Source organism: Trichoplusia ni, unplaced genomic scaffold, assembly GCF_003590095.1.
Source record: "Trichoplusia ni isolate ovarian cell line Hi5 unplaced genomic scaffold, tn1 tig00003909, whole genome shotgun sequence".
NCBI lineage: Eukaryota > Metazoa > Arthropoda > Insecta > Lepidoptera > Noctuidae > Trichoplusia > Trichoplusia ni.
The window spans coordinates 29,839-54,527 of record NW_020800472.1 but is presented as its reverse complement, the minus strand read 5'-3'; the positions used below and the strand labels follow the sequence as shown (position 1 = coordinate 54,527).

Here is a 24,689-nt window from a genome sequence, read left to right as displayed (position 1 = left end):
ATACATATAATACTGGTATAGATGAGACACTGACAGATCAGTTCTTTTTTTCACTACTTGCCCTGTAAACTAGATGGCGCTAGCGTCTGTGAAGCGATCTATAGCTATATGTATGTATGCACTCATCTACATAATATCTATAGGTTGCTATAGGTAGTTACGCATAGTACAGCATTTTTGCCGTGTATAAAATGTACTAAAGAGAAAAAAGAATACAACAAAAATATAAAGATTTTTCTTTATTTATAAATACGGATAATTTATACAATTTATTAATTAACGTCTACAACGTATTGAAATTAAACCACTTTTACTTTGACACATTTTTACTATTATAATTTACTAAGTAATATGATTTTCTGTAGAAAAATTATTCTCTAATAAAATCGTAATATGGTTTAATTTCATTGGCTAACATTCATAATACACTTATGGTATATTACAATCACCAATTAATTCACATTAATAGAAACCATTTTTAAATTATTAAGGGTATAATTGAGAACCTTCTATTTTATTTATCGATGTAAATAAAGTAGATGGTTGGAAATGGCCACCCATCAAAAATCACATGATTTAAATCAATCAAATCATTTAATTAACAATAAGGTTTTAAATATCATTCACATTATTTCCTTTTTTTATGAATTTTATAGAAATTGTATGCTTGTAATTTAAGTATCGTTATTATCAAAATCAGCAATTTTTCCTGTTAAAATTCTATTTACACCCGTACACCAACTATTTACAATTAAGTTGATGAACAAATTAATTATATAATTAGTTAAAATCAATTTATGTTCATCGCATTGAATAATTGAAAAATCACATCTGCAATTTATAAAAAACACAATTATTATTTTTTTAAGTTTATTATTTCGGGCGATCAAGTCTCAATCATAAAATATATTTCATTAAGTAATTTAATAAATGAATCACATGTGATTATTTTGTATAATCAATCATGCATCAATTAAATGCATTAGGTTCAATTTCTTGTTGAAGTAAATCAACAATACAATTACAATTTTTAAATATATTAGATTTAGTTTTTTTTATTATATATCCAGGGTACATATTTCTTCGCTTCCGAATGCAAAATCAAATTACTAAAAATAATTTGACTCATTGTTGAAATTAAGGAATCAACTGCAAAATCAGAATCTAAATCATCAGATTTTATAAATCATCATATTTAACTGTTTGAGACCCATCTTGACTTTTTACAATTTTTTCAAATTCTATTGATTTAAAAACAGGTTTAATTTCTGCCCAGAACGGGAAATGTGGTGATTTGTTTTTAAGACATCCCTTGAGTATTTTTGCTGTATCACGGTTGTGAGTGGCCATTAAATGAATCAAATAATTTATCAAAAATCAGCAATAAATCTACAGTTTCTTCACACTCAGCTAGTAATATGTTGCATTCTGAAACAAAAAAATATATATATACATCATTAATGTTTGTGGTTATTTATGTTCCTATGCAAAATATATATATAATCAATTTCAAAATATATATATGTATTCACAAGAAAAAGTATATATGTATGATTTATATGGATAAAAAATACTTATAATCAAAACATTTAACTGATTTTCATTATGAGTTGCAACATACATTCTACAAATGTTTGCTCCATGTCCTTTTCCTTATCCTCCAACATTGAAACTGAAGCGACTGGTTCAACTGATACTTCTGCAACTGCAGATGAGCTGGTGGTATCTAGAAAGTAGCAATAATCTTGTTAGAAAAGACTAAGCACGTACTTTAAAACCTATTAATATAATTGTGCAATTCTACAAAAGACTACTTAGAAGTATTTTAACATAATTATAACATTTCACAACTATCAAACAATGTTGTCTCGTCCCAAGCTAAGCAGAACTTGTGTTATGGATACTAGACAGCTGATAAACATACTTTCTAAATATAGAAATAATTTACACCCAGACACAGAACAAAATGATGATGCTCATCACACAAATATTTGTCCTGATTGGGAATCAAACCAAAAACCTCTGGCATAGCACTAAAAGACACTAGCCACTAGACCAACAGGACAGTTAATGCACTTCATTTGCGATGATTAGGTGACAGAAAATAAAATTGAAACAGCACTTGTTGGTCTGTGGTTCATCTTAGGGGCAGATTTCACAGTTATTTCATACATTTAATAGACATCTGCCAAAATGTTAATTGCATATTTGTTTACATGTAAATTGGATGTTATAATATGCAAATATATTTATTTACCTGATGGGATAAGGCTGGTGTAAAAGGTTGGCACTCCATTTCTCGTTAATACCGTTCCTTTACCTATGTAGTATTTCTCAAAATGTTTATAGTCTTATTTGGTTGTAGATGTATGTATCTCCTTTCATTATAATATCATCGTCTAAAACTTGTTTCCAGATCTCAAACCTTTCTTTATGACAGTCTGGCTTTGGAAAATGATGTAATGTACCTGAAATTAGAAAGAATGAGTAAATTGCAGGTTGTGAAATTTATGTTTTAAAAATATAGTGATATATAATAGTACAAACTTCGATCGGATCGTTCCTACAATAAGATCACTTATTCTATCATCAATAATCATCTTACCTCCTTCTTCACATCCAAAATAGCAATGAGTGCGAGAGTATTTCGGTAATCTCGCCATCGTAATCCGTAAAAAACGCAGCCAAATTTTTAAATCAAGTAATGTAAACACACGTCGAAGTCCATTTAACGATGCCAGGGTCAAGAGAAATAAATATATTCGTCGGTATCCGTTCACGAGAAGCCAAGTAAATACGTAGGAAGCAGTTTCGAGGTCCAGAAAACACGCGATGGTCAATAATAGGCAAATAAGTCGAAAATAAAACTTGGTAAACTCACGGCACAAGAAACGAACGTTGAGTGAAAAGTTTTCAAAACATATCAGTGCTGTCATGTCGTTAGCAAAATAAAAATTGCGTATAAGATTAATTGAAGACCGAAAAGGCGATTCAGTTTTTTTTTTATTTTTTTTAGTTCACTTTTTATTAAATAATATTTATTAAATTATTAAAAGAATAACATTTTGAAGAAAGCAGTTACTGTAGCGGCATCTAGTAATATTTAAGGGAATATTATGCCTTAGTTGACTTGCCCTGTCACATAGATGGCATCACTTTCCATACATTTTGTTTTCTTGTCCTCAAAGTACTGTACTGTCACCCCCATGGGTCCAACCATCTATTACAGCCGTGTGACTCACTAGTAAAAGTATACGTATTACTGTCACACATATTCATATCTACACATACCCATCTTAGGTCAGTACAAAACTGTATCAATTCATTATAGAATAACTCATTTGGATGTGCATTATAGTCTCCCATGATATAAAAAGCCTCAACCCCTTTATTCTCCTCTACTTCGATTATCGCTCGAATAGTAGCGAGACAGGCTGTAAATTCCGGGAGATTATCATTCGAGTTAGTAGGCATATAGACACTTATAACCACTACAGATCTAGTACTTACGGTTATATTGACGGCGCACACTCGCACATTATTACACTCAATTGGCAGCACTGTTTCAAACGCACTTTTACGCCACAATAACGCAACACCACCGTATGGCCTTCCGCTTAAAGGGCCGGCCGATGTATCCACCGCCGACGTCCCGGTACATCCGAAACTATCGTCAACTGTATTGAGTAACGGTAAATCGTGTGGCAACAACCAGGTTTCTTGAAGGGCTACCACGTCCGCCGTGTGACATAACTCTCTTACACCCTCAATAGATCTCTTCAGTGATTTGCAGTTAAAGCTTACTATCTTACTGAGACTGTCCATTGTTGATATCTATGTTTTCATCCTTGTTTTTACGCCTCATATGAAAGTGCACAAAACGCCTAAATGATACTCCAGATGGCCACAATTTCTCATCTAAAAATGTATCAATTTTATGCTTTGTTACAAAAAGCTTGTAAGCATTATAGGGTTTTTCCTTTTTCATTTTAATTTTTACTAATGTAACTCGCTCTTGAGTCTTCTCATACACGTAATTTACAATAGCCTGCTCTGATACCGCCTTGTGTACATTTGATATAAATAGCGGCACTTTTATATCCGCCGCTCTAAACTGTAAATTTTGATTTGCGGAATCAATTACCGCACTTCCTCTTTGACTAAGGAACAGATTTCTATTTCTCCGTTTCTGCACCAAGGTCCATTCATCATTGTCCTCCAACATATTCAATTTATCATCCTTCTGCATAACCTCAGAAAACAAAGGACGCTTCTCAGTTACACCGTCAATTTGTTTGCCTCGATCAGCTGTTTCGTTGATCGTCGCGGGCAACTGCGGCGCAGTGTAAGAATGCAGTCGTTCGCAATCCTCCTTATCAGTTGTTGAGATGCATTTATTTGTCGTCTCATTCACACGCGCCTGATGCTCGCTAACTGAGGTCGGCGATGACGCAGGAGGCGGCTGCTGCACGGGGGAAAGAGATGGGTAGCGTGCGGTGATATTGCGTTCGACCACTGCTTCGTCACCGCATACTGTCGGTAGTGCCATCGGCCCACTGTCAAATAATTTAAAGCTGCCTCCACCTCTCCTTGTGTTTACATTTAATTCTTGATTAATAAAAGACGAAGTTTTATTACATTCATTAATTCTGTCATTTAACTCAGTTTTAGTAGCATACAGCTGTTTAAAATTTTGAACATTTTTCTCGAGCAAAACTATCTTTTTGAGTAACACCGTAACATCGATATGATCGAAAGTTACAGGCGGTAATTTTTCTAGCGTTCTGGCCACAAATATCGGAATCTTTTCAGGATCCGTCTCTTTAAAAATACAGATGATGTCCTCCAGGTCTCGTAAGGTTTTTCCATGCCGCTTTCGCTCCGTCGGCCGCTTACTCAGTGATTCAAAGAGTAACGACTTTGCCAATTTAATGTCTGCCGCACTAAAAGCACTGCTACATATTTGCACAAGGCTTTGCTCGTCCATTACATCTTGCTTATTTTGAATAAAAGCCAACACCTCACTGATCACAATATTACAACTGGCACATTTAAGTCTCATAGATGCATTATCCATTATTGTCACAGAGGTGCGTGACCTTGCTTGCGCACGGGTTCACGGTCGCGACCGGTCCTACTTAGCTACTCAAATGACAAAAGCCCAAGCAGCAGTCTTGCAGCTTTGAAACGTGTCGTGCACCTGTTCGGAACCCCAGTGCAAGTCGTGGTGGATGGAGGTCGAGAGTTTCTGGGTTAGTTTAAAGTCTACTCGGACCGTTTCGGTATCGACATACATTCCATTGCGCCAGGAGTAAGCCGAGCAAACGGACAAGTCGAACGGATTATGGGCACTCTGAAAAACGCATTAACTATGATCAGAAACTATGACACTGAAGAATGGCAAACGGCACTAGAAGCTTTACAACTCGCATTTAACTGCACTCCCCATAGAGTAACGGGTGTCGCGCCACTTACACTACTGACCCGCCGCCAACATAGTGTGCCCCCAGAACTACTAAAATTAGTAAATATTAATAACGAATGCATAGACTTTGACTTGCTCGAGCAACACGTACAAGAAAAAATTACAGCTGCAGGACAATATGACAAGCAACGATTTGACAGGGGCAAAGCGAAAATGCGTCCGTTTCAGCGTGGAGATTACGTACTCGTCAAGAATAATCCACGAAACGAGACGTCTCTAGACTTAAAATACAGCGAGCCATACGAGATATATAGGATCCTGGACTTTTATATTGTAGGTGGTAATAATTTAAATGTTTCTGTCATTATCGGTACCGATGTACTGAATAGGAGAGCACCTATATTAGGACAAGTGACTGTCAACGTATAGTTCGTAGAAAAGTGCTCGTAAACAATGTTATGCAAGTAAACACAATTTCTTTGACCGATCAGATTAATACGTCAGTATCCGGAGAATATAGGGAACGGTTATTAGAGATCCTTACCAAGTATTCAGATTTTTTTTTAAGTGGTACCGCGACCACAACAGTGAAAGATAGCGAAATGCATATGAAGTTAACAACGGATGCACCCGTGTACCACAGACCCTATAAATTATCGCATACCGAAAAAATAAAAGTACGTGCTATAGTGAAGGATTTGCTCGACATAAAAAATATTCGTGAGTCCGATTCAGAATACGCTAGCCCGATCTTACTAGTACAAAAGAAGGATGGATCTGATAGAATGGTCGTGGACTACCGTGCACTGAATCAAATAACTGTCAAAACTAGACATCCGCTCCCCTTGATCAACGACTACATATTTAGATAGGGTTAGGTAATGCTCGCTGGTTTAGCTCATTAGATATGGTTTCAGGCTTCCATCAACTTAGAGTTGCTGAAGAGTCCATTCATAAGACCGCATTCGTTACGCCAGAAGTTCAGGATGAATATTGCAAGGTACCTTACGGTTTAGCAAACGCGCCAATTTTCTATCAAAAGACTATCTCTAAAACGCTTAAATCCTTCATTGATGCTGGAAAAGTCATGGTTTACATCGATGACGTATTAGTAATGACTGAAGGGATTGAGGAAAACCTTATTTTATTAGATTCCGTTATAAAAACGCTAACTGATGCAGGTTTTTAAATTAATTTAAAGAAATGTACTTTTTAAACTAATGAAAAAGAATACCTAGGTAGGGTCATAAAAGATGGTCAGGTTAGACCGAGTAATTATAAAATTGATGCATTGGTTAAATCACCGCGACCGAGTAATGTCAAACAGGTCCGCCAATTTCTTCGTCTAGCAGGATACTTTCGTAGGTACATTCCTAATTACGCGATAAAGACGGCGCAAATTGCTGCGCTAACTAGAAAAGGTATAAACTTTAATTGGAGTGATGAACACGAAGCCGCACGTCAAGGCATCATTGCATATTTAACCAATGAACCAATTTTAGCCATATTCGACTCCGAATTGGCAACCGAGCTGCACACAGATGCCAGTTCTATCGGTTACGGTGGAATCCTTATCATTGGCCTAGCCTTTTCCCAACTATGTTGGAGTCGGCTACCAGTCCAATCGGTTTCAGCTAAGTACCAGTGTTTTACAAGGAGCGACTGCCTATCTGACCTCCTCAACCCAGTTACCTGGGCAACACGATACCCCTTAGTTAGACTGGCTGTCAGATTTTTTCAAGCTTCTGACTACCTGTAACGACTGTCAAAGATGTAGGAATAACAGCCGGGACCCACAATTTAACGTGCCTTCCGAAACACGGTGGAATCCTTATGCAAGTACATAAAGACGGTCGTAGGCGGGTAGTTGCTTATTTTAGCAAGTTGACCGCCGGTGCGGAATCGAAATATCGCAGCTACGAGTTGGAGACCCTCGCGGTAGTGAAATCATTACAACATTTTAGGCAATAGTTAATTGGAATATCGTTCAAAATAATAACAGATTGTAATGCATTAAAAATGACACAACATAGAAGGATCTCCAACCCAGAGTTGCAAGGTGGTGGATGTATATGCAGGACTTTGAATTCTCACTATAATATCGTAAAGGCGCACTAATGTCACATGTAGATTACTTGAGTAGGAATCCGGTCAATATTATTGATATTGTTCAAAAACCAAAAAATTGGGCTCAGGTGGCTCAGGCAGGTGACGAGGAGACATTAACGTTACTTGAAAAATTAAATAATGGTCAATTAGATAACACGCGTTATGTAAAACGTGATGACCTCTTGTACTATAAGTATGGCGTGACCGGCGAGCAAGCGCGATTTTTGTGTTATGTGCCAAAGGCATTTCGTTTAAGTTTATTACGCGTTTTCCATGACGAGCATGAACACATTGGTGTAGACAAAACCGCTGATCTGATCCTGCGACACTTTTGGTTCCCCGGTCTTAGACGATTTGTTAGCAAATATGTCACACATTGCCTAGTATGCATTTCACATAAGCATATTCCTCGCGCACCTTTGCAACCAATATCTTCTTGGGAAAAGGTTCCAGTACCCTTTGATACAATTCACGCGGATGTTCTCGGTCCCCTGCGAGAAAGTGACGGTCATAAAAATGTACTTATCGTAGTTGAAGCATATACTAAATATTGCTTAGTTTATCCCTTACCGAGATAAGATTGTAACGAGCTGAAACGCGTAATAACTCAAATTATATCATTGTTTGGTACTTTTAAAAGACTAGTTTGCGATAGAAGTCGCATGTTTGATAATCATGAGTTCATTGGATTTCTAATTACGGAATGGAAGTGCATTTTATTTCCCCTGAAATGCATCAGGAAAATGGACAAGTAGAACGTTATTGCCGTACAGTTTTAAACATGATAAGAGTCGAAGTAAACTATAACAAAAATGATTGGTCCAAAATATTATGGAAACTTCAATTAGTCTTAAATATCACTAAACATAGGACTACACAATATTTATCACTAAATCTTCTTATTGGCACTGATTCTACTACACATATAATACACTCTTTGATAAAGGACATAACTTGCAAGGGTTTGAACCCGAACCGTGATGCAATTCGCGAAATAAGACGGCAACGTGCGGAAGAACTCATTCGCGAAAATAAAGATAAACAAGATTCTTACGTAAATAAAAATAGGAAACCGCCTAAAAAGTTTCAAGTTAATCATTTAGTTTACGTGATTAAAAGCTCCCAGAGTACAGGAAAGTTGGATAGTGGCATGAGAGGTCCGTATGAGGTTATCAAGCTCCTCCCTAACGATAGATATGAGGTCCAATTATTGGCTGGAGCTTATGGAAAGACCAGTCAGGCAGCTGCCACGTACAGGGTGAATGGACACACGAAACTTGTGCTGCATTTTTTGAAGGTACCTATTGTTTTGCATTTATTGTGTGATTACTATTATGTTTGCTGAGTTAAGTTTATATACTCTTTTCAATATTTCTTAGCTGGATTATGAACCAGACTATTAGTTACTGTGATGTGTATGATAATGTGTGGTGTTCAGTGGAAAAGACCCATGTAAATCCTGTGCGCCTGGTATTGGGGTGACCCTGACACTGGTGGTTTCTGGGCTGAGTCGGTGGCGTAACCGACAACAGACCTGTGTAAATCCAGCCCTTATTAGGTATCTGAGGTGACCCACTAGAGACTGATATAAATCCTGTTGCGCACGAGAGTATGTGCGGGGTATTCGGTTGCGTGGGAACAGACCTGTGTAAAACCTATGATTTGAAACGCTAATATGTAGCGTTTATTGCAACTCATATTATCTGGTACATAATCTGACGCTTTTGTGATCACACTTATTGAAATCAAATCAACTGTTGATATGCAATGTACATAAGCATGTTTCTTAGAATGTGTGTATCTTCACAGAAATCGAAGATGATGACGTCGAACCGCCGTTAAACGTGGAGGGTGTTGCTGGACCATCCTCGAGTTCTTGCTGAGGGCTTCGAGCACGCAGCCCCGTCAGGAGAAGCCGTATTAGAGGAAAAATCTAACCAAAAATGGCAACACTATAAAAGGACCTGTGCCTGGTGACACTCGCCCATTTTGCTCATCGGTCGTCGTAGAGTGCGGAAGCTCTGTCCGAATTATTAGCGATCGTCGTTATTTTGAATTACCTTAAATTATAATTTTTTTTCTTTATTTAATTTGTACGGCCGGTGGCCGATTAAATCTTTTAAAAAAACCCTTCTGTGTTTCTATTTGTAACATTACAAATATCTTAAAAATATAATTACAAAAAAAAAAATACAACGTAGGAGCCTCTGCAGCCGAACTAGGACAGGTCCTGTATCTCAGCAAGCAGCGCCAACCCCTTGAATTTTGTGACACAGATATTTTAAGCCCAATATAGAAAAGTGCGTTTCTAAGTTATGAATATAATCCAAAAAAATAAAATAACATAAAGGTTAATGAAGTTTGAATAAAAATTGTATAAAAATATGTATATAATGTGGAGTGTGGGACAGTGTATTTGTAAGAGTGTGTGCGTGTGTGTGGTGTGTGGTGTAAGTTTATATTTGTGTGTGTAAAAGTATAAATGTGTGTAAGAGTACAGATGTTCATTATTATTAAGTAATAAAATAGGATTATTTTAATTCAATTTTAATGATTTAACTTGGGATGCCTAACAGACTCTCCGTTTCTTCGTATGATAGATTTGTAAGATAATTGTGTAGCTTTTTCCTGCATTGATTTAGATTTAGTGGGTAGATATTAAGTTCCTTGTTTATTTTGTTATATAGGTAAGGTGCAATAAATGTAAAAAACCTTCTAATAATTGAAATGAAACTACTTTTACGGATTTTATCGCGGTTTAATTTTAGATTTTAGTTCCCGACGTTTCGAAACCTTTGCAGGTATCATGGTCACGCACAATTCCACCCACACCAAAGAGACCCTATAAAAATTGACTACACATTCGATGCAACGAAATTGGAGCAGATTAAAAATTTCACCCTGTAAAATGCTTGATAACACTCACCACTATCACCCGATATGCACCCAAAGCAATGACGTATGTCCGCACGCTATGCCGGTATGACATTGAATGCGCGCCCCCCTCCTGTCACTGTATACTACATCTCTTCCTTCTTTTAGGAAAACAAATAATTACATATAATCAGATTGTAGCTTTTTAATAGTAATCAAGTAATTTCACAATTTTGAGGCTTAAGATACTAACATATACGGGAACTATCAATTTTCAGTTTCGGGATGTCTTTCATTATTTTCACTTTGATCAATCACTTTCCAATTATTATTTTCTACTCTTTTTAGGTGAATGACATTTTTTTTTTTTCTTTTTTTTTTTTGAATCTGGCAACACTGACGACCGGTTGTGTTAAAAACCGTGTCTCGTAATTTTTGTGAATTTAATTTAATAATTAATGTTTATCTTAAGTAAATAACATTTAAATTAATGTGTTGCGTACTCATCTTATGTGTGATTGTGTCAGTGAATGATTTGTAAACAAAACACTGCCAGAATTGACGAAAGTATACCGGCTGTCATCGCAACGGATCGGATTTGAAATCATCGCTTAAACCAGATGAGTATACTGTTTTAATTAAATAACTAAGCTACATTTATGACATATCATTTCATGAAGGTCTCGTTAATAATAATTATTTATTAATTTCATACCGATACTGATCAAAAGGTCAAAGTACAAAACTTTTATAACAAGAAGAAAATAATTTATACTTAAATCGTATAGATACTAATTATCCCTTCATATTCCTTATTTATTATTAATCTTTGCGTTAGTCCAATGTAAATACTCCTTTAAAGTCAAGAGATTAACTTAAATAAATTTAACAAATTGCAAAATATCTACCCACTTCATACTAAATAATATTGTTAAGTGTAATTGCACTGTTTTTACTCCCACTATCATAATTACTGTTACTACTTAGTTAATTTTCTGTTTTAACCAATTTTTTCATCTCAGTGATCCTTCTTTTTTTTTCCTATTACTTCCTCAAGTTTCACCCACCTTTAAATCTTAGCTACTTCAATACACTTAACACCTTTCAGGAATTGCAGAGGCTAGCGTGTAAACATGCAGACCCGCAGAGCCGCATCCACGGAGGAGAAATTAAGGGCTACGTTAAAGGAACTAGAGTCAGCCAAAAACCTATGCAGCGAGCTGCTGAGTGAACGGGACGATAGTGAAGTTGAAGTGAAGAAAATTATAGATAAAAACACTAGTTTAAAAAACGAATTATCAGATTTGCACATATCCCATTCTGAAGTCCTTGAAGAACATCAGAACCTGCGTCAATTGGTTGCAGAGTTTCAGCGGTGTATGGACACACATGAGCAAGCCTTGAAACGTATAGCCGAACTAGAACTTGAGTTGAGTGTGGCCCATAAGTCCCTCGCCTCAATGCAGCTGGCCAAGTTTCAAGAACAGTCCGCTACCACCTGTAGTCTTTTTGAGGAGTTAGTTGATAGTGGCTCCATGCTTATTTGTAATGAGAACCCTGTAAACACAGTAACTATTGACTTGACAGGAGATGCGTCCTTAATTGAAAATCCTACATTTAAGAGTCATAATAAGCTCAAAAAGTATATAAAACTAAATAAAATTATAAAAAAACACAGGAAATCACTGCATAATTTAAATATTAGTAGAAACAATAATAACAATCTTAGGAAAAAGCTAGTAAATTTAAATTCAGAGTTACAGGCCTTAAATAGGCAACAAGATCAAAGTAGGATTATGTATGAGCAAGACACAGCTATCCTCCAGGAACAGCTTGAGTTTAGGGAATGCATTCTGCAAGATATTTTCCATAAATATGAAGAGTCACAAAAAGAACTGAGTGAACGTATGGTGGAGGCTGGTGAGTTGGTTGACTTGGTCAGGTACAATGCGGAAAGATATGAGTCCCTGACCAATAATCTGTGATCTTTTTGGTCGTGCAACACTGACGACCGGTTGTGTCAAAAACCGTGTCTCGTACTTTTTGTGAATTTAAATTAATAATTAATGTTTATCTTGAGTAAATAACATTTAAATTAATGTGTTGTGTATCCATCTTATGTGTGATTGTATCAGTGAATGATTTGTAAACAAATCACTGCCAAAATTGACGAAAGTATACCGGCTGTCATCGCAACGGATCGGATTTGAATTCATCGTTTAAACCAGATGAGTATACTGTTTTAATTAAATAACTAAGCTGCTTTAACTACATTAATGATATAACATTTCATGTACGACTCGTTAATAATTATTATTTATTAATTTTCATACCACTTGACAGATCAAAAGGTCAAAGTACAAAACTTTAAAATTACAAGAAGAAAATAATTTATTCTTAAATCACTTAGATATACTAATTATCCATTCATATTCCTCGCTTTAATATTAAACTTTACGTTAGTCTTATATAAATACTCCTTTAAAGTCTAGAGAGAAACTCCAATATATTTTATAAATTGTTTGCAAAATATCTACCCACTTGTAACTAAATAATATTGTTAAGTGTAATCGCATTGTTTTTACTCCCACTATCATAATTACTGTTACTCTTTATTTAATTTTCTGTTCTAACTAACTTTTTCATCTCAGTAATACTTCTAACTTTCCTATTACTTCCTTAAGTGTCACCCACCGTTAAATCTAGTTACTTCAATACACTTAACTCCTTTTAAACACCTTTCAGGGATTTTTGAGGCCAGCGTATAAACATGCAGACCCGCAGAGCTGCATCCATGGAGGAGAAATTGAGGGTTACATTGAAAGAGCTAGAGTCAGCCAAAAACCTATGCAGCGAACTGCTGAGGGAACGGGACGACAGTGAAGTAGAAGTGAAGAAAATTATAGATAAAAACACTAGTCTAAAAAACGAATTATCAGATCTGCACATATCCCATTCTGAAGTCCTTGAAGAACATCAGAACCTGCGTCAATTGGTTGCAGAGTTTCAGCGGTGTATGGACACACACGAGCAAGCCTTGAAACGTATTGCCGAACTAGAACTTGAGTTGAGTGTGGCCCATAAGTCCCTCGCCTCAATGGAGCTGGCCAAGTTTCAGGAACAGTCCACTATCACCTGTAGTCTTTTTGATGAGTTAGTTGATAGTGGCTCCACGCTTATTTGTAATGAGAACCCTGTAAACACTGTAACTATTGACTTGACAGGAGATGTGTCCTTAATTGAATATCCTACATTTAAGAGCCATAATAAGATTAAAAAGTATATAAAACTAAACAAAATTATAAAGAAACACAGGAAATCACTGCATCATTTAAGTATTAGTAAAAACAATAATATTAATCTTAGGAAAAAGCATGTAATTTTAAATTCACAGATACAGGCCTTAAGTAGGCAACTAGATCAAAGTAGGATTATGTATGATCAAGAGACAGCTATCCTCCAGGAACAGCTTGAGTCTAGGGAATGCACTCTGCAAGATATATTCCATAAATATGAAGCGTCACAAAAAGAACTGAGTGAACGCATGGTGGAGGCCGGTGAGTTGGTTGACTTGGTCAGGTACAATGCGGAAAGATATGAGTCCCTGACCAATAATCTGTGTTGTGCTTGCTCCTGCTCACCCCCCACGGCCTCTGTCAAACCTCAAAGTGCAGAACCTGTACCGGTGCTCACTAAACCAGCTTTAAAAAAGGTTAGCTTGCAAAGAATAAAAAAAGATAAAATTATAAGGACACATATCTTTTCAGATAAATTAGGTCAAGGATTAGGTAGTATCATTTGTTCCTGTTCCCAGCAGAGTGTACTGAATACCTGTTTACCCGGTGCCAGTTTTTGCAAAATTTCAAGACAAATTGCTTTGTCTAAGTTTAATGCAGGTTCCACCGGTATTTTATTATTTGGGGATGGCCTGGCTGTCAGTAGAGCAAATATTATTGATTGTATTGATTCAATGTTACAAATTTGTGAAAATAATAAATGTAAATTTATTTTCTGTGCTCTGCCCTACTCTAATTTATTAACTTATGAGCAGAATATGCATATATACAATTTAAATTTATTAATCTATAATATTACTTGTTATAACCAAAATTCAATTATGTACTTTGATATGAATAAATTTTGTAGGTCATTTAAAATGACCCAGTACAGTATGTATTTGTCAAGTGCATGTAAGCGACGAATTGCTAAATTATTAGCATATAATATACCAGATTCAGGTACTTATGTACCGAAGGTTTTTGATAATGTTAGTAATTGTACTAACAATTTATATACATCTAGCTGTTTAAACAGCAAGGCGGGACAACGGAGAGGCTGCATGGATTGAATGTTATTCATCAAAACATGCAAGGCCTCTCCGGCAAAGAATTAGAATTAAGTTTATTTATTGAAAATCACGATGTTCAGGTGTTATGTTTAACTGAACACTGGTTAAGAGACTTTGAGGTGGCGGTATTTAATAGCGTCCATTATTCCATACAGAGTGCGTTTGTAAGAAAGAGTGCTATTCGCGGAGGGTCACTGATTATTGTTTCAAACGAGATTAAATGTAAAGAACGTCCTGACATTGTCAACCTTTCTGTCGAACGCTCTATTGAACGGTCCTGTGTAGAACTAGAGCAATACATTATTATTTGTGTGTACAGACCCCCTTCAAGTGATTTTAATTTATTTGAATCTGTTATGGAAGATTCACTATCGAAAGTTAAATGTAATAATAAACAAGTTATAGTTTGTGGGGATTTCAATGTTAATATTTTAGAATTAGCTCCATTTACTATCCGACTTCTGAATTTGTTCAAGTCGTTTAATTTAGATAACCTTTTTTGCGAACCAACCAGGTTTACGGCCTCTTCCGCAACTTGCATAGATAATATATTTAGTAGTTGTAAAGCAAATAAAACATTACTATTAACTGATATTACTTCTGACCATTGCGGCCAACTTGCTAGTTTTTCCCAGTTACTTCATAATAAAACTGTTAAGGTGGTCAGTAGGCCTTACACAGAGCATCGTTGTTCGCGTTTCAAAAACAACATCAAGTCAAAATTACGGCCATCACTTTTGGACTCGATTAACCCAAATGAGGCTTATGAATCAGTTTTTAATGTAGTTAAAAGCGAGTTTGAATCAATTTTTAAGTGTAAAACTAGGCAAGTCAAGTGCAGTTCTGCTGCCTCGTTTAATCAATGGGCCACTACTGGTATATACAAAAGTCGAAGTAGGTTGTATGAGTTATATGGCATGAAAAAATATAAATTTGACGCAGATTTTGTAAATTATGTTAGAAATTATTCTAAAATTTTTAAAAAGGTTTGTAACTCTGCTAAATCTAACTATACCAGCGAAAAAATTAAAAACTCTGTAAATAAAGTAAAAGCCACGTGGAATATTATCAATCAAAAAACTGGTAAGGCTACGAAACGCGATAATAACTTCGAGATTTTATCCAATAATGAACTAGTTACTGAAGCTAAAGAAATCGCCTCTATATTCAATAACTTTTTCGCAGATATACCATTAACAACAACGAGATCTTTAAAATCATCATCACTTGACGCGGAAAAACTATTACGTAATTGCGTGCCCAATTGTGATTCTACTTTTAGTTTCGAATATGTGACTCCATTAGATATAACCAATGTTTTTAAATCACTCAGTCAAAAGAAAACCGAAGATCTTTGGGGTTTTTCTGTAAAACTCCTAGGTAATATAATAAACATTGTAGCACCCTCCTTAGCTGTTATCTTTAATAAATGCGTAGACGTAGGTGTCTTCCCGGACTTGATGAAACACAGTAAAGTCATACCGTTATTTAAGGCAGGCAGTAAATGTGACGTTGGTAATTTTAGACCGATTTCAATTTTACCTGCATTCAGTAAGATTTTTGAAAAATTGATATTAAAACAACTACTACATTATTTTAATCACAAGACCCTCTTGCATAGCGAGCAATACGGTTTTATATTAATGACTTACCATTCTTTTTAAAAGGCATGTGTGACGTTGTGCTGTTTGCAGACGACACTTCTTTAATATTTAAAGTCAACAGAAACAGAAATGATTTTAACCAAATAAATAATACACTCACTCGCGTCACACATTGGTTTTCAATTAACAATTTAGTATTAAATGCCAAGAAAACCAAATGTATTAAATTCGTGATGCATAATGTTAAGAATCTTGGGCCGAATATTGTTATAAATAATGAAGTGCTAGAGACTGTAGAATCAACGGTTTTTCTCGGCGTTACGGTTGATGTAAAACTAAAGTGGTCGGCGCATATTGCATACCTAGCGAATAAACTCAGCTCTGCCGCTTACGCAGTTAGAAAAGTTAGGCATATTACTGACGTGGACACAGCTCGTCTTGTTTATTTCAGCTACTTCCACAGCGTTATGTCCTATGGCATCCTTCTGTGGGGTAAGGCGGCTGATATCGAAGCGATATTCGTCTTACAAAAGCGAGCTGTCAGATCCATTTATCAGCTAGGCTCTAGAGTTTCTCTTAGGGAGCGGTTTAAAGAGATAGGCATTCTAACTGTAGCATCCCAATTTATTTTAGATAATATACTATGGATACGACAAAATATTCACTTATACCTTAAAAAGAGTGATATACATAGTATAAATACACGGAACAAACATAAGCTAATTGGTACATCGCACCGTTTACATAGGGTACACAACTCATTTGTGGGGCTTAGTGTTCGCCTCTACAATAAACTACCTCCTAGTTTATTGGAATTGCCATTCAACTCATTTAAATCAACGGTTAAAGATAAACTATGCAAGAAGGCTTTAAATGATTACTTGAATGATAAAAATAGTTGGTCGCCGTGATTAACACAGGACGGTTTTAGTGTGGATTAATGTATGACGTGTTATTACGATTATTATGTAATTTGATAGGCATACTTTATGTATGTAACATTGTGTTACCTATTTTGTTTTATTGTTAGTATGATTATACGCATAAAGGTATATGTTCTTTATTAGAAATTTTGACATGTATAATTTTATTAATTATACAATTGAATGACGTAGCAATTTATGCCGCCTCCGTGTTCGGGGCTGTGCCAGGTAAATCAACGTTTGGGGTATTTCTTTCTTTGAGTTTTATTTTATTAGCCGGCAGCAGATACGTCATGCTACCTTAGTCGTCACTGCCTGCGGTGGCGTCTTGGGTCGGGTCACCTCCTTCCCTCAAATATGGCGAGGGAGGTGATGGCTGACCCTTGCGTCATACTCGTGAACGGGTGCTGCTTGCGGTGGCTGGTCGGTCTGCTGACCTTGGCCGAGTAGTTGACAGTTTAAGTTCATAGTGGCTTAGGTACCACGACCTCAAATATTTGTTTGTTTGGCACGGCACCTACACACTTATTTTGATATATTTTTTAATAATTATATTGTAAATGGAAAGACAGCGTGCTGCTGGGGAGTTTGTTGCGCCAATTCTTCTCTCACAGCAAAAGCACTTAGGAAGCGGTGACGGGTGGGCAAAACTGGGTGCTGTCAATGTAATTTGACCTTCAAAAAGTGCTACTTAGTAGCCTAATTGGAATAAATGACTTTTGATTTTGATTTTGATTTTAAATCCTGTTTTTGTCCCTTTTTCTGTTAAATCGTTCCTTACTTTAACGTCTCCGCCATGTACATCAGTTACGGTATGAGTTTCAGGGTTAAAGTTAGGTGTTAGTTTATTTTCCTTGATCACATTTTTTATGTAAACCTTCTCACCTACTTCTAAGTTACTGTCTACAGCTTTCCTTTTCATATCCGCATATTCTTTTCCTTTATCTTTCTTTTCTTTGTCTCTGTCTCTTACTTCCGAATCTATTATTTTATGTTCAATATCTGCTGCTACGGGTATTTTATCGCGGAATTGTCTACGGAAGAATAGTTCTGCAGGGGTTTTCCCAGTTGTAGTGTGAGGTGTGCTATTGTACATTATCATATATTCTAAAAGTTCGTTTTTCCACTCCTTCTTTTCTAGCTGACTAATTCTTAATCGCTTAAGAACATCTCTTCTGGCGTTCGTCTTCTCCATTCATTTGTGGAAAATACGGGATAGTATTGTTTAGCGTAATACCACATTCTTTACAAAATGCCCTAAAGTTGTCACTAGTAAATTGGTTACCGTTGTCACATGTCATCGTAACAGGGTATCCAAGCCGAGAAAATATTTCCTTAAGTTCATTAATCGTTTCTGCTGCTGTAATATTCTTCATGACTTTTATCTCCTTATACCGACTAAAGTAGTCTACAAGAACGAGTAAATAATCATTTGATGGCAGTGGTCCAAGAAAATCGATCGCCACGTCAATCCAAGGCTCAACAGGAAGAACTCTTCTTTTAATCGGATGGGGTGGGTTTGGTGCTGACACAAGTGTACACGCTTTGCAAGCCTTAACTCTATTCTCCGCATCCCTGTCGATCTTTGGCCACTTGGTTCTAAGGCTTGTCTTCATGGCCACTATACCGGGATGTCCTAGGTGAGCAGATTCGAGAACTCTATCACGAAGTTTCTTGAGGATAATAAGCTTATTAGCCCTTAATGCAATATTGCCATGGAAACAAATCTCAGTTTGAAAAGGTTTAAAAGCGGTAACAGATTCATCCCACTTGTTATAGAATACTCCGTTTTTTAAATCTGTAATTTCAGCGTCTGTTGCACTAGCTGAGTCGATCTCATTTAGGGGTACTGCAACCGGTCTACTATATTCAACAATAGAATTAAGATAATTTTCACTGTCAAATGGTACAAGTTGATTTGATTTCCAAAGCCGAGAAATTGGGTCTGCGATATTGTCTTTTCCTGGGCAGTAGACGACCTTGTACTTATACGCCTGCAGCCTAAGTACCCAGCGTTCAATACGCGCACAAGGTTTTGAACGGGGCCCAAAGATGGTCTCCAAGGACTTGTGATCACTGATAAGGTCAAACTCTTTACCTAAAAGGTATATTTTGAAATGCTCCACGGCCCATACCAATGCCAACGCCTCCTTTTCGGTTTGACAATACCTTTTCTCGCAGTCAGTAAGACTTTTATTCCCAAACGCTATCACACGAGGGCCTTTACCATCAATTTGTATGAGTACTTCCCCTAGCCCAACTGGAGAAGCATCTGCTATTATTTGTGTTTTATCCGCCGGATTATAATAACCTGGTGTCTTTATGTCTGCCAGCTGTTGCTTCAGGCTTTCAAATGCCTTTTCTTGAATACCCGACCAATACTTTTGAATATTCGTAGATTTATTCAATTTAAGGCGAACTAGTCGTCGAAGGGGTTCTGTAAGCGATGCCAAATTAGGTATCCATTTTCCCACATAATTGACTAAACCAAGAAAGCTCTGTATTTCTTCAACTGTAGGTGGCCTCCGCGCAGACTGAATTGCCTTTAAACAGGGTTATTGGTAAAACATTAACAACCTCTCAGGACTATATTTCTAACATCATAAGCAACAACTTTTGTTCTATGACTTTTAATAATTCATCAGATTTTAGTTCACCAGACTTTCTTACAAAAATAGTAATATTATAAATTGAACGCTCTAAATGTTTCGAAATCTACACGCACCAAAAAATCGCTAGTTATAGGTAAATAAACTGTGCGTCTAGTGCAATTGACAGGGGCAGGGAGCGGGGGACGGGGGCGGGGATGCTAGACCTTGACCCATTTCTATGCGCCCGGGCGGCCGTCAGTGTTCGCTTTGATGCGCCGGCGTCGCGTCATAAGTGTCCTTCGTGCGAAATTCTTAAGTGCAAAGTGAGACGTAATTATCAGTGCGCGATGTCACAATATCAATATTCTAATGTCGAGTACATTGAAATGGTCCGAATACTCGCTAGGTGTAACGACAATGTTTCGGAAGCCTGTTGCCAATATGCGATACAATTCCCGAACGTGCCTACACCTAGCCGAGTAACAATGTTAGCTGCCACACAGCGGTTACGTGATTACGGGCAATTCCGGAGTGCCTTGAGGGATAGTGGTCGTCCACCGAGGCACACAGTGCGTGAAGAAGAAGACATATTGGAATTCTTCGAATTAAATCCAGCAGCAAGTACCAATGACGCAGCTCGGCGGTTTAATGTCACACAATACTTCGCGTGGAGTGTCATTCACGGTGAAGGAAAATATCCTTTCCACCCTCATCGTGCGCAGGAGCTCACTGAAGCGGACAAACCCGCACGAGTTGCTTTTTGCAATTGGTATTTAAATGAACGGCCTACAATATTATGGACTGACGAGGCTACATTTGGCAGAGTGGGGTTATTTAATACCAGAAATGAAGATTTATGGTGTTACGAAAACCCGCACGAACCGAGACCTCATAATTATCAACACTGGTTTAGTGTGAATGTATGGGCGGGAATCGTGAATTCCACATTACTGGGCCCTATCTTTTTGGATAGACTTAACAGTGAAACTCACGAACAATTTCTTACTGAAACACTACCGGTATTAGAAGAAGACATACCACTCGCCGATTTACGTGGTATGTACTTTCAACAAGACGGGGCACCTGCGCACTATGCTCACCGAGTCAGAGACCTATTAAACAGGATGTATCCTGGTCGATGGATAGGACGTGGCGGGCCCCGCGCTTGGCCTCCGAGGTCACCAGATATTACTCCTTTAGACTTTTATTTGTGGGGACATGTTAAGACGCTAGTGTACACAGGTCGTGCAATCACAAGCCGTGATATGTTAATAGAAAAAAATATTTGGGCGTTTAATCAAATTAAAATGAACCCTGAAGTGTTATCGCGAGTAAATGAACAGGTTATTTTTAGGTGTGGACTATGTGTTGGTTGTGAAGGTGACTATTTTGAACGTTATGTGCGCGATACTCACCGACACCCGCGAGACTTGAACTTGAGAGGTAATAATAATTTGTAAATATTGATTTGAAATATCTAATTATCATTAAATCAATTACTGTAAATATGCTGATTCCACTTTTTAAATACGCCTACATTTAAAAATAAAAATGGATGAATAGTACCAGTTTTAAGTTGAAGAATGTTCAACATAACTTTCGTCACATTGCATATGTAATTTAAGTACCTACATAGAATTTGTTCTTATTTTATTTTTAATGTAGCCAGTCCTAAGCCTGGATAAGTATGAAGGGAGAGTGGATTCAGTATTCGGTACCTACAAACAATTACTTATATCAAGTGATAACCAGTTACAATTTTACAAGAAAAATACGTCACATACGGTACCTAGTTGATAGTTTGTTTTTATTAAGGTGTTAGTACGTAGGTACTGTGTGAAAGATCAAGGTCATTCCCATGTAACAAATGTCCGATTGTACCTAGGTATTATTTGGCTTTTACGTAAAAAGGCGGGAAATCGTAGCGTAGCTAGTTAGAATTATTACTACCTACGAGTGGTGTTGTGGTACCTACAATAAAATACAGAGTTGAAACGTGTTAGATAAGACAACGAAATATTGAAGCTTTGTTTTTGATGAATGTATTATGTTTTATAAAAAGTCATAGAACAAAAGTTGTTGTTCATGATGTTAGTAATATAGTCCTGAGAGGTTGTTAATGTTTTACCAATAACCCTGTATATTTATCTAGGGGTTTTATTCCTTCGGCTGTTAATTCATGCCCTAGGAATTCTATTTTATTCGTTCTAAAGATACACTTATCTTCATTAAAGAGGACATTATTATCTTTAAGCACTTGCAGCACTTTATTGAGCCGTCTGTTGTGCTCCTTTTCGTCGGACCCATAGATGATAATGTCATCTATGAAGTTAGCAGTCCCTTCACATCCTAACAATAACTTCTCTAATACTTTTTGGAACATTTCGGGTGCACAAGATATCCCAAACATCAGTCTCTTATAACGGAAGAGTCCTTTACCGGTGCTAAAAGTGGTAATATATCTGCTACCTTCATCAATTTCTAGTTGGTGGAAAGCATTTTTTATATCAAGTCGGGAGAAATACTTGGCCTGCCTAAAATTTGGTAAAAGCTCATCCATTGTCGGGAGTGGATGGTTCTCTCTAATGATAGCTTCATTTGCTCGCCTCATGTCAATGCAGATCCGAACCTCACCATTCTCTTTTAATATCGGTACCATCGGAGATACCCATGGTGAAGGTCCGTTAACTTCTTCAATAATGTCAGCTTCTTTAAGTTCGATAAGTTTTTTGTTAACTTTTTCTTCTAAGGGAATTGGTATCCTCCGATACGGCTGGATAACTGGTGATATTTCTTTACCAACCCGAAGAGCATTAAGTTGTATTGCACTGACTTTACCTAGAAGGTCACGAGTACCGTTTCGAATTACATAAAATGTTGTGTTTTTAGTAACTTTATCATCAATAGTTATAGTGGCGTCAAATGATCCAAAAATCTCTAAAGGTTTTTGACTACCATAAGGCAATAATATTTTATCCGGCTTCTTGATTTGATTGATTGCTTTTATTTTATGACCTTTCAAATAATTCCAAGTCTTCTCAGTGATAATATTGCATTTACTGCCAGAGTCAATCAACATTTCAACAACTACACCCCCGATTTTACAAGTAACAGTTGCGTCATCGTCTAAATGAAATATATAGTCCACTTCCTCTGTGTTTTTGTAAGGTTTACTAAGTCTTTGTCTCTTTGATCTATCTGTTTTCTCATCGCTGTTGGCTTGTGTTTTCCGTTTCTGTAATTTTGTCCTGCAATAGTCTTTAAAATGTCCGATAATCCCACATTTTAAGCATTTCCTCTCTCTGGCAGGACAACTGTCATCAAAAGATAGATGTTTACTACTGCCACATCTAAAGCAATTCTTTGAAGAAGTTTGATTTTTTGAAGGAAATTTCCGCGTATGTAATTTATTAATTTCAGATTTATTTGTTTCACCATATGTTTTACTTTGACTTGGCTTTTCAAATGTATCAAGCTGCCTATTGACAGTTTCAAGCGTGGTGGCAATTGTAATAACCTGCTGAAGAGTGACACTGTCACCCGCCGATAGGATCTTCTTCCTTAATTCTGCACTATGGCCCTTTTCGACGATTTGGTCAATTAAATTTTCATCCTTAGCAGCAAATTTGCATTTATCTGCTTGATTGCGCAGTCTTACTAAGAATGTCTCGAATCTTTCGCTTTCTTCTTGCTTCATAAGTCGAAAGATATACCTTTCATAGTATCGACTTTGTTAAGGGGAGAAATATTCATCTAATTTCTCTATTGCAATTTGATAAACATCTATGTCATCAGATTCGTCGACGTGAGCTCCGGGCAGATTGTAGTACACTTCTTGGAGGGCAAGGCCACCAATATGCAAGAGGGTTGCTCGTTTTTTGCCACCTGAGTTAATGTTCGCGGCTAGGAAATAAATTTCGAGAGCTCTTTTCCACTTTTCCCATCTGATCCCCACTGAAACTGGGTCCCCTTCGCAATCAAAATGTTCAAGACTTGGAAGCGCTGATGTTATCTGAGCCATAATGGGGCGATCTGTAACAATCGCATAACCGCTTATAATTTGACCGAGGTTTTAGTTGCTGTTTACGAAGTAACAAACCAACCATTCAAACAAATTTACCGTAAGCCCTATCTTATATTGACCTTCTTAGTCTCTCAAATTGACCACATAAACCAACATCCTCTAATAATACAATGTAATTGCCTTTCCAATTGACCATTCATTAACCACACGGTCTGTCATATTGACCTGTCAACACAGTCTTTCACCAAAGATAAGTTTTAACACCACACTATAACAGTCTTTCTTATTGACCTTTCAAATTCTCTTATAATACAATATAATAGCCTTTCTATTTGACCATTCATTAACCACACGGTCTCTCATATTGACTTTTCACAACAGGCCTTCGCCAAAGACAAGTTTTTAACACTTCATTATAACAGTCTTTCATATTGACCTTTTAGCAACAGTTCTTGTCCAAAGACATGTCCTGTTAAAGTCTATCTTATTGACTTTTCAATCGCACATTGTGTCCTGTGTCCACTTTAACACCATTTGTGTCATAGTGTTGTTCTTCCACAATATATTACCTTTTATTTTAAAGATAAAATATTTTATATGCATTCATAATACAAAATAAATAGTACTTAGTTAGATTTCGGGAGCGGGAAATTGTCTTTTTAAAAATAGAAATAAAAATTAATATTTAAAGAGACGAAATAAGATTTTATTATTTACGACCCGAGCTCACAGAGTTTGATGTAAGACTGCTTAATTAAAACATATTTATTAATTAATTCTAATACAATAGA

At 36.6% G+C, this 24,689-nt stretch overlaps 2 protein-coding genes and 1 long non-coding RNA gene across 3 annotated transcripts; all 3 read right to left on the bottom strand.

Annotated features, from left to right (window-relative positions):
- Positions 1 to 2,354: 2,354 nt before the first annotated feature.
- LOC113508136 lies at positions 2,355 to 2,647 on the bottom strand. The gene is made up of 2 exons (XR_003401986.1): positions 2,606 to 2,647; positions 2,355 to 2,468 (listed from the first exon to the last, which is right to left on the bottom strand). It is a non-coding gene; the product is annotated as an uncharacterized LOC113508136 (long non-coding RNA).
- Positions 2,648 to 3,808: 1,161 nt separating this feature from the next.
- Positions 3,809 to 5,077, bottom strand: LOC113508141. Its single transcript, XM_026891106.1, has one exon. The coding sequence runs from the start codon at positions 5,075 to 5,077 to the stop codon at positions 3,809 to 3,811; it is 1,269 nt and encodes a 422-aa protein (XP_026746907.1).
- Positions 5,078 to 18,443: 13,366 nt separating this feature from the next.
- Positions 18,444 to 23,571, bottom strand: LOC113508140 (uncharacterized protein K02A2.6-like). Its single transcript, XM_026891105.1, has 2 exons — positions 22,003 to 23,571; positions 18,444 to 19,664 (listed from the first exon to the last, which is right to left on the bottom strand). The coding sequence occupies exons 1-2, from the start codon at positions 23,569 to 23,571 to the stop codon at positions 18,444 to 18,446; spliced, it is 2,790 nt and encodes a 929-aa protein (XP_026746906.1).
- Between the last annotated feature and the right edge of the window lie 1,118 nt (positions 23,572 to 24,689).

What these genes read in the sequence shown, in the direction of transcription:
- LOC113508141 (XM_026891106.1), bottom strand. Translation starts at nt 5,077, where the DNA reads ATGGATAATGCATCTATGAGACTTAAATGTGCCAGTTGTAATATTGTG.
- LOC113508140 (XM_026891105.1), bottom strand. Translation starts at nt 23,571, where the DNA reads ATGAAGCAAGAAGAAAGCGAAAGATTCGAGACATTCTTAGTAAGACTG. An exon ending in ATAAATATACAGGGTTATTG is followed by an intron (nt 19,665 to 22,002) that starts GTAAAACATTAA and finishes AATATTCAAAAG; the next exon opens with TATTGGTCGGGTATTCAAGA.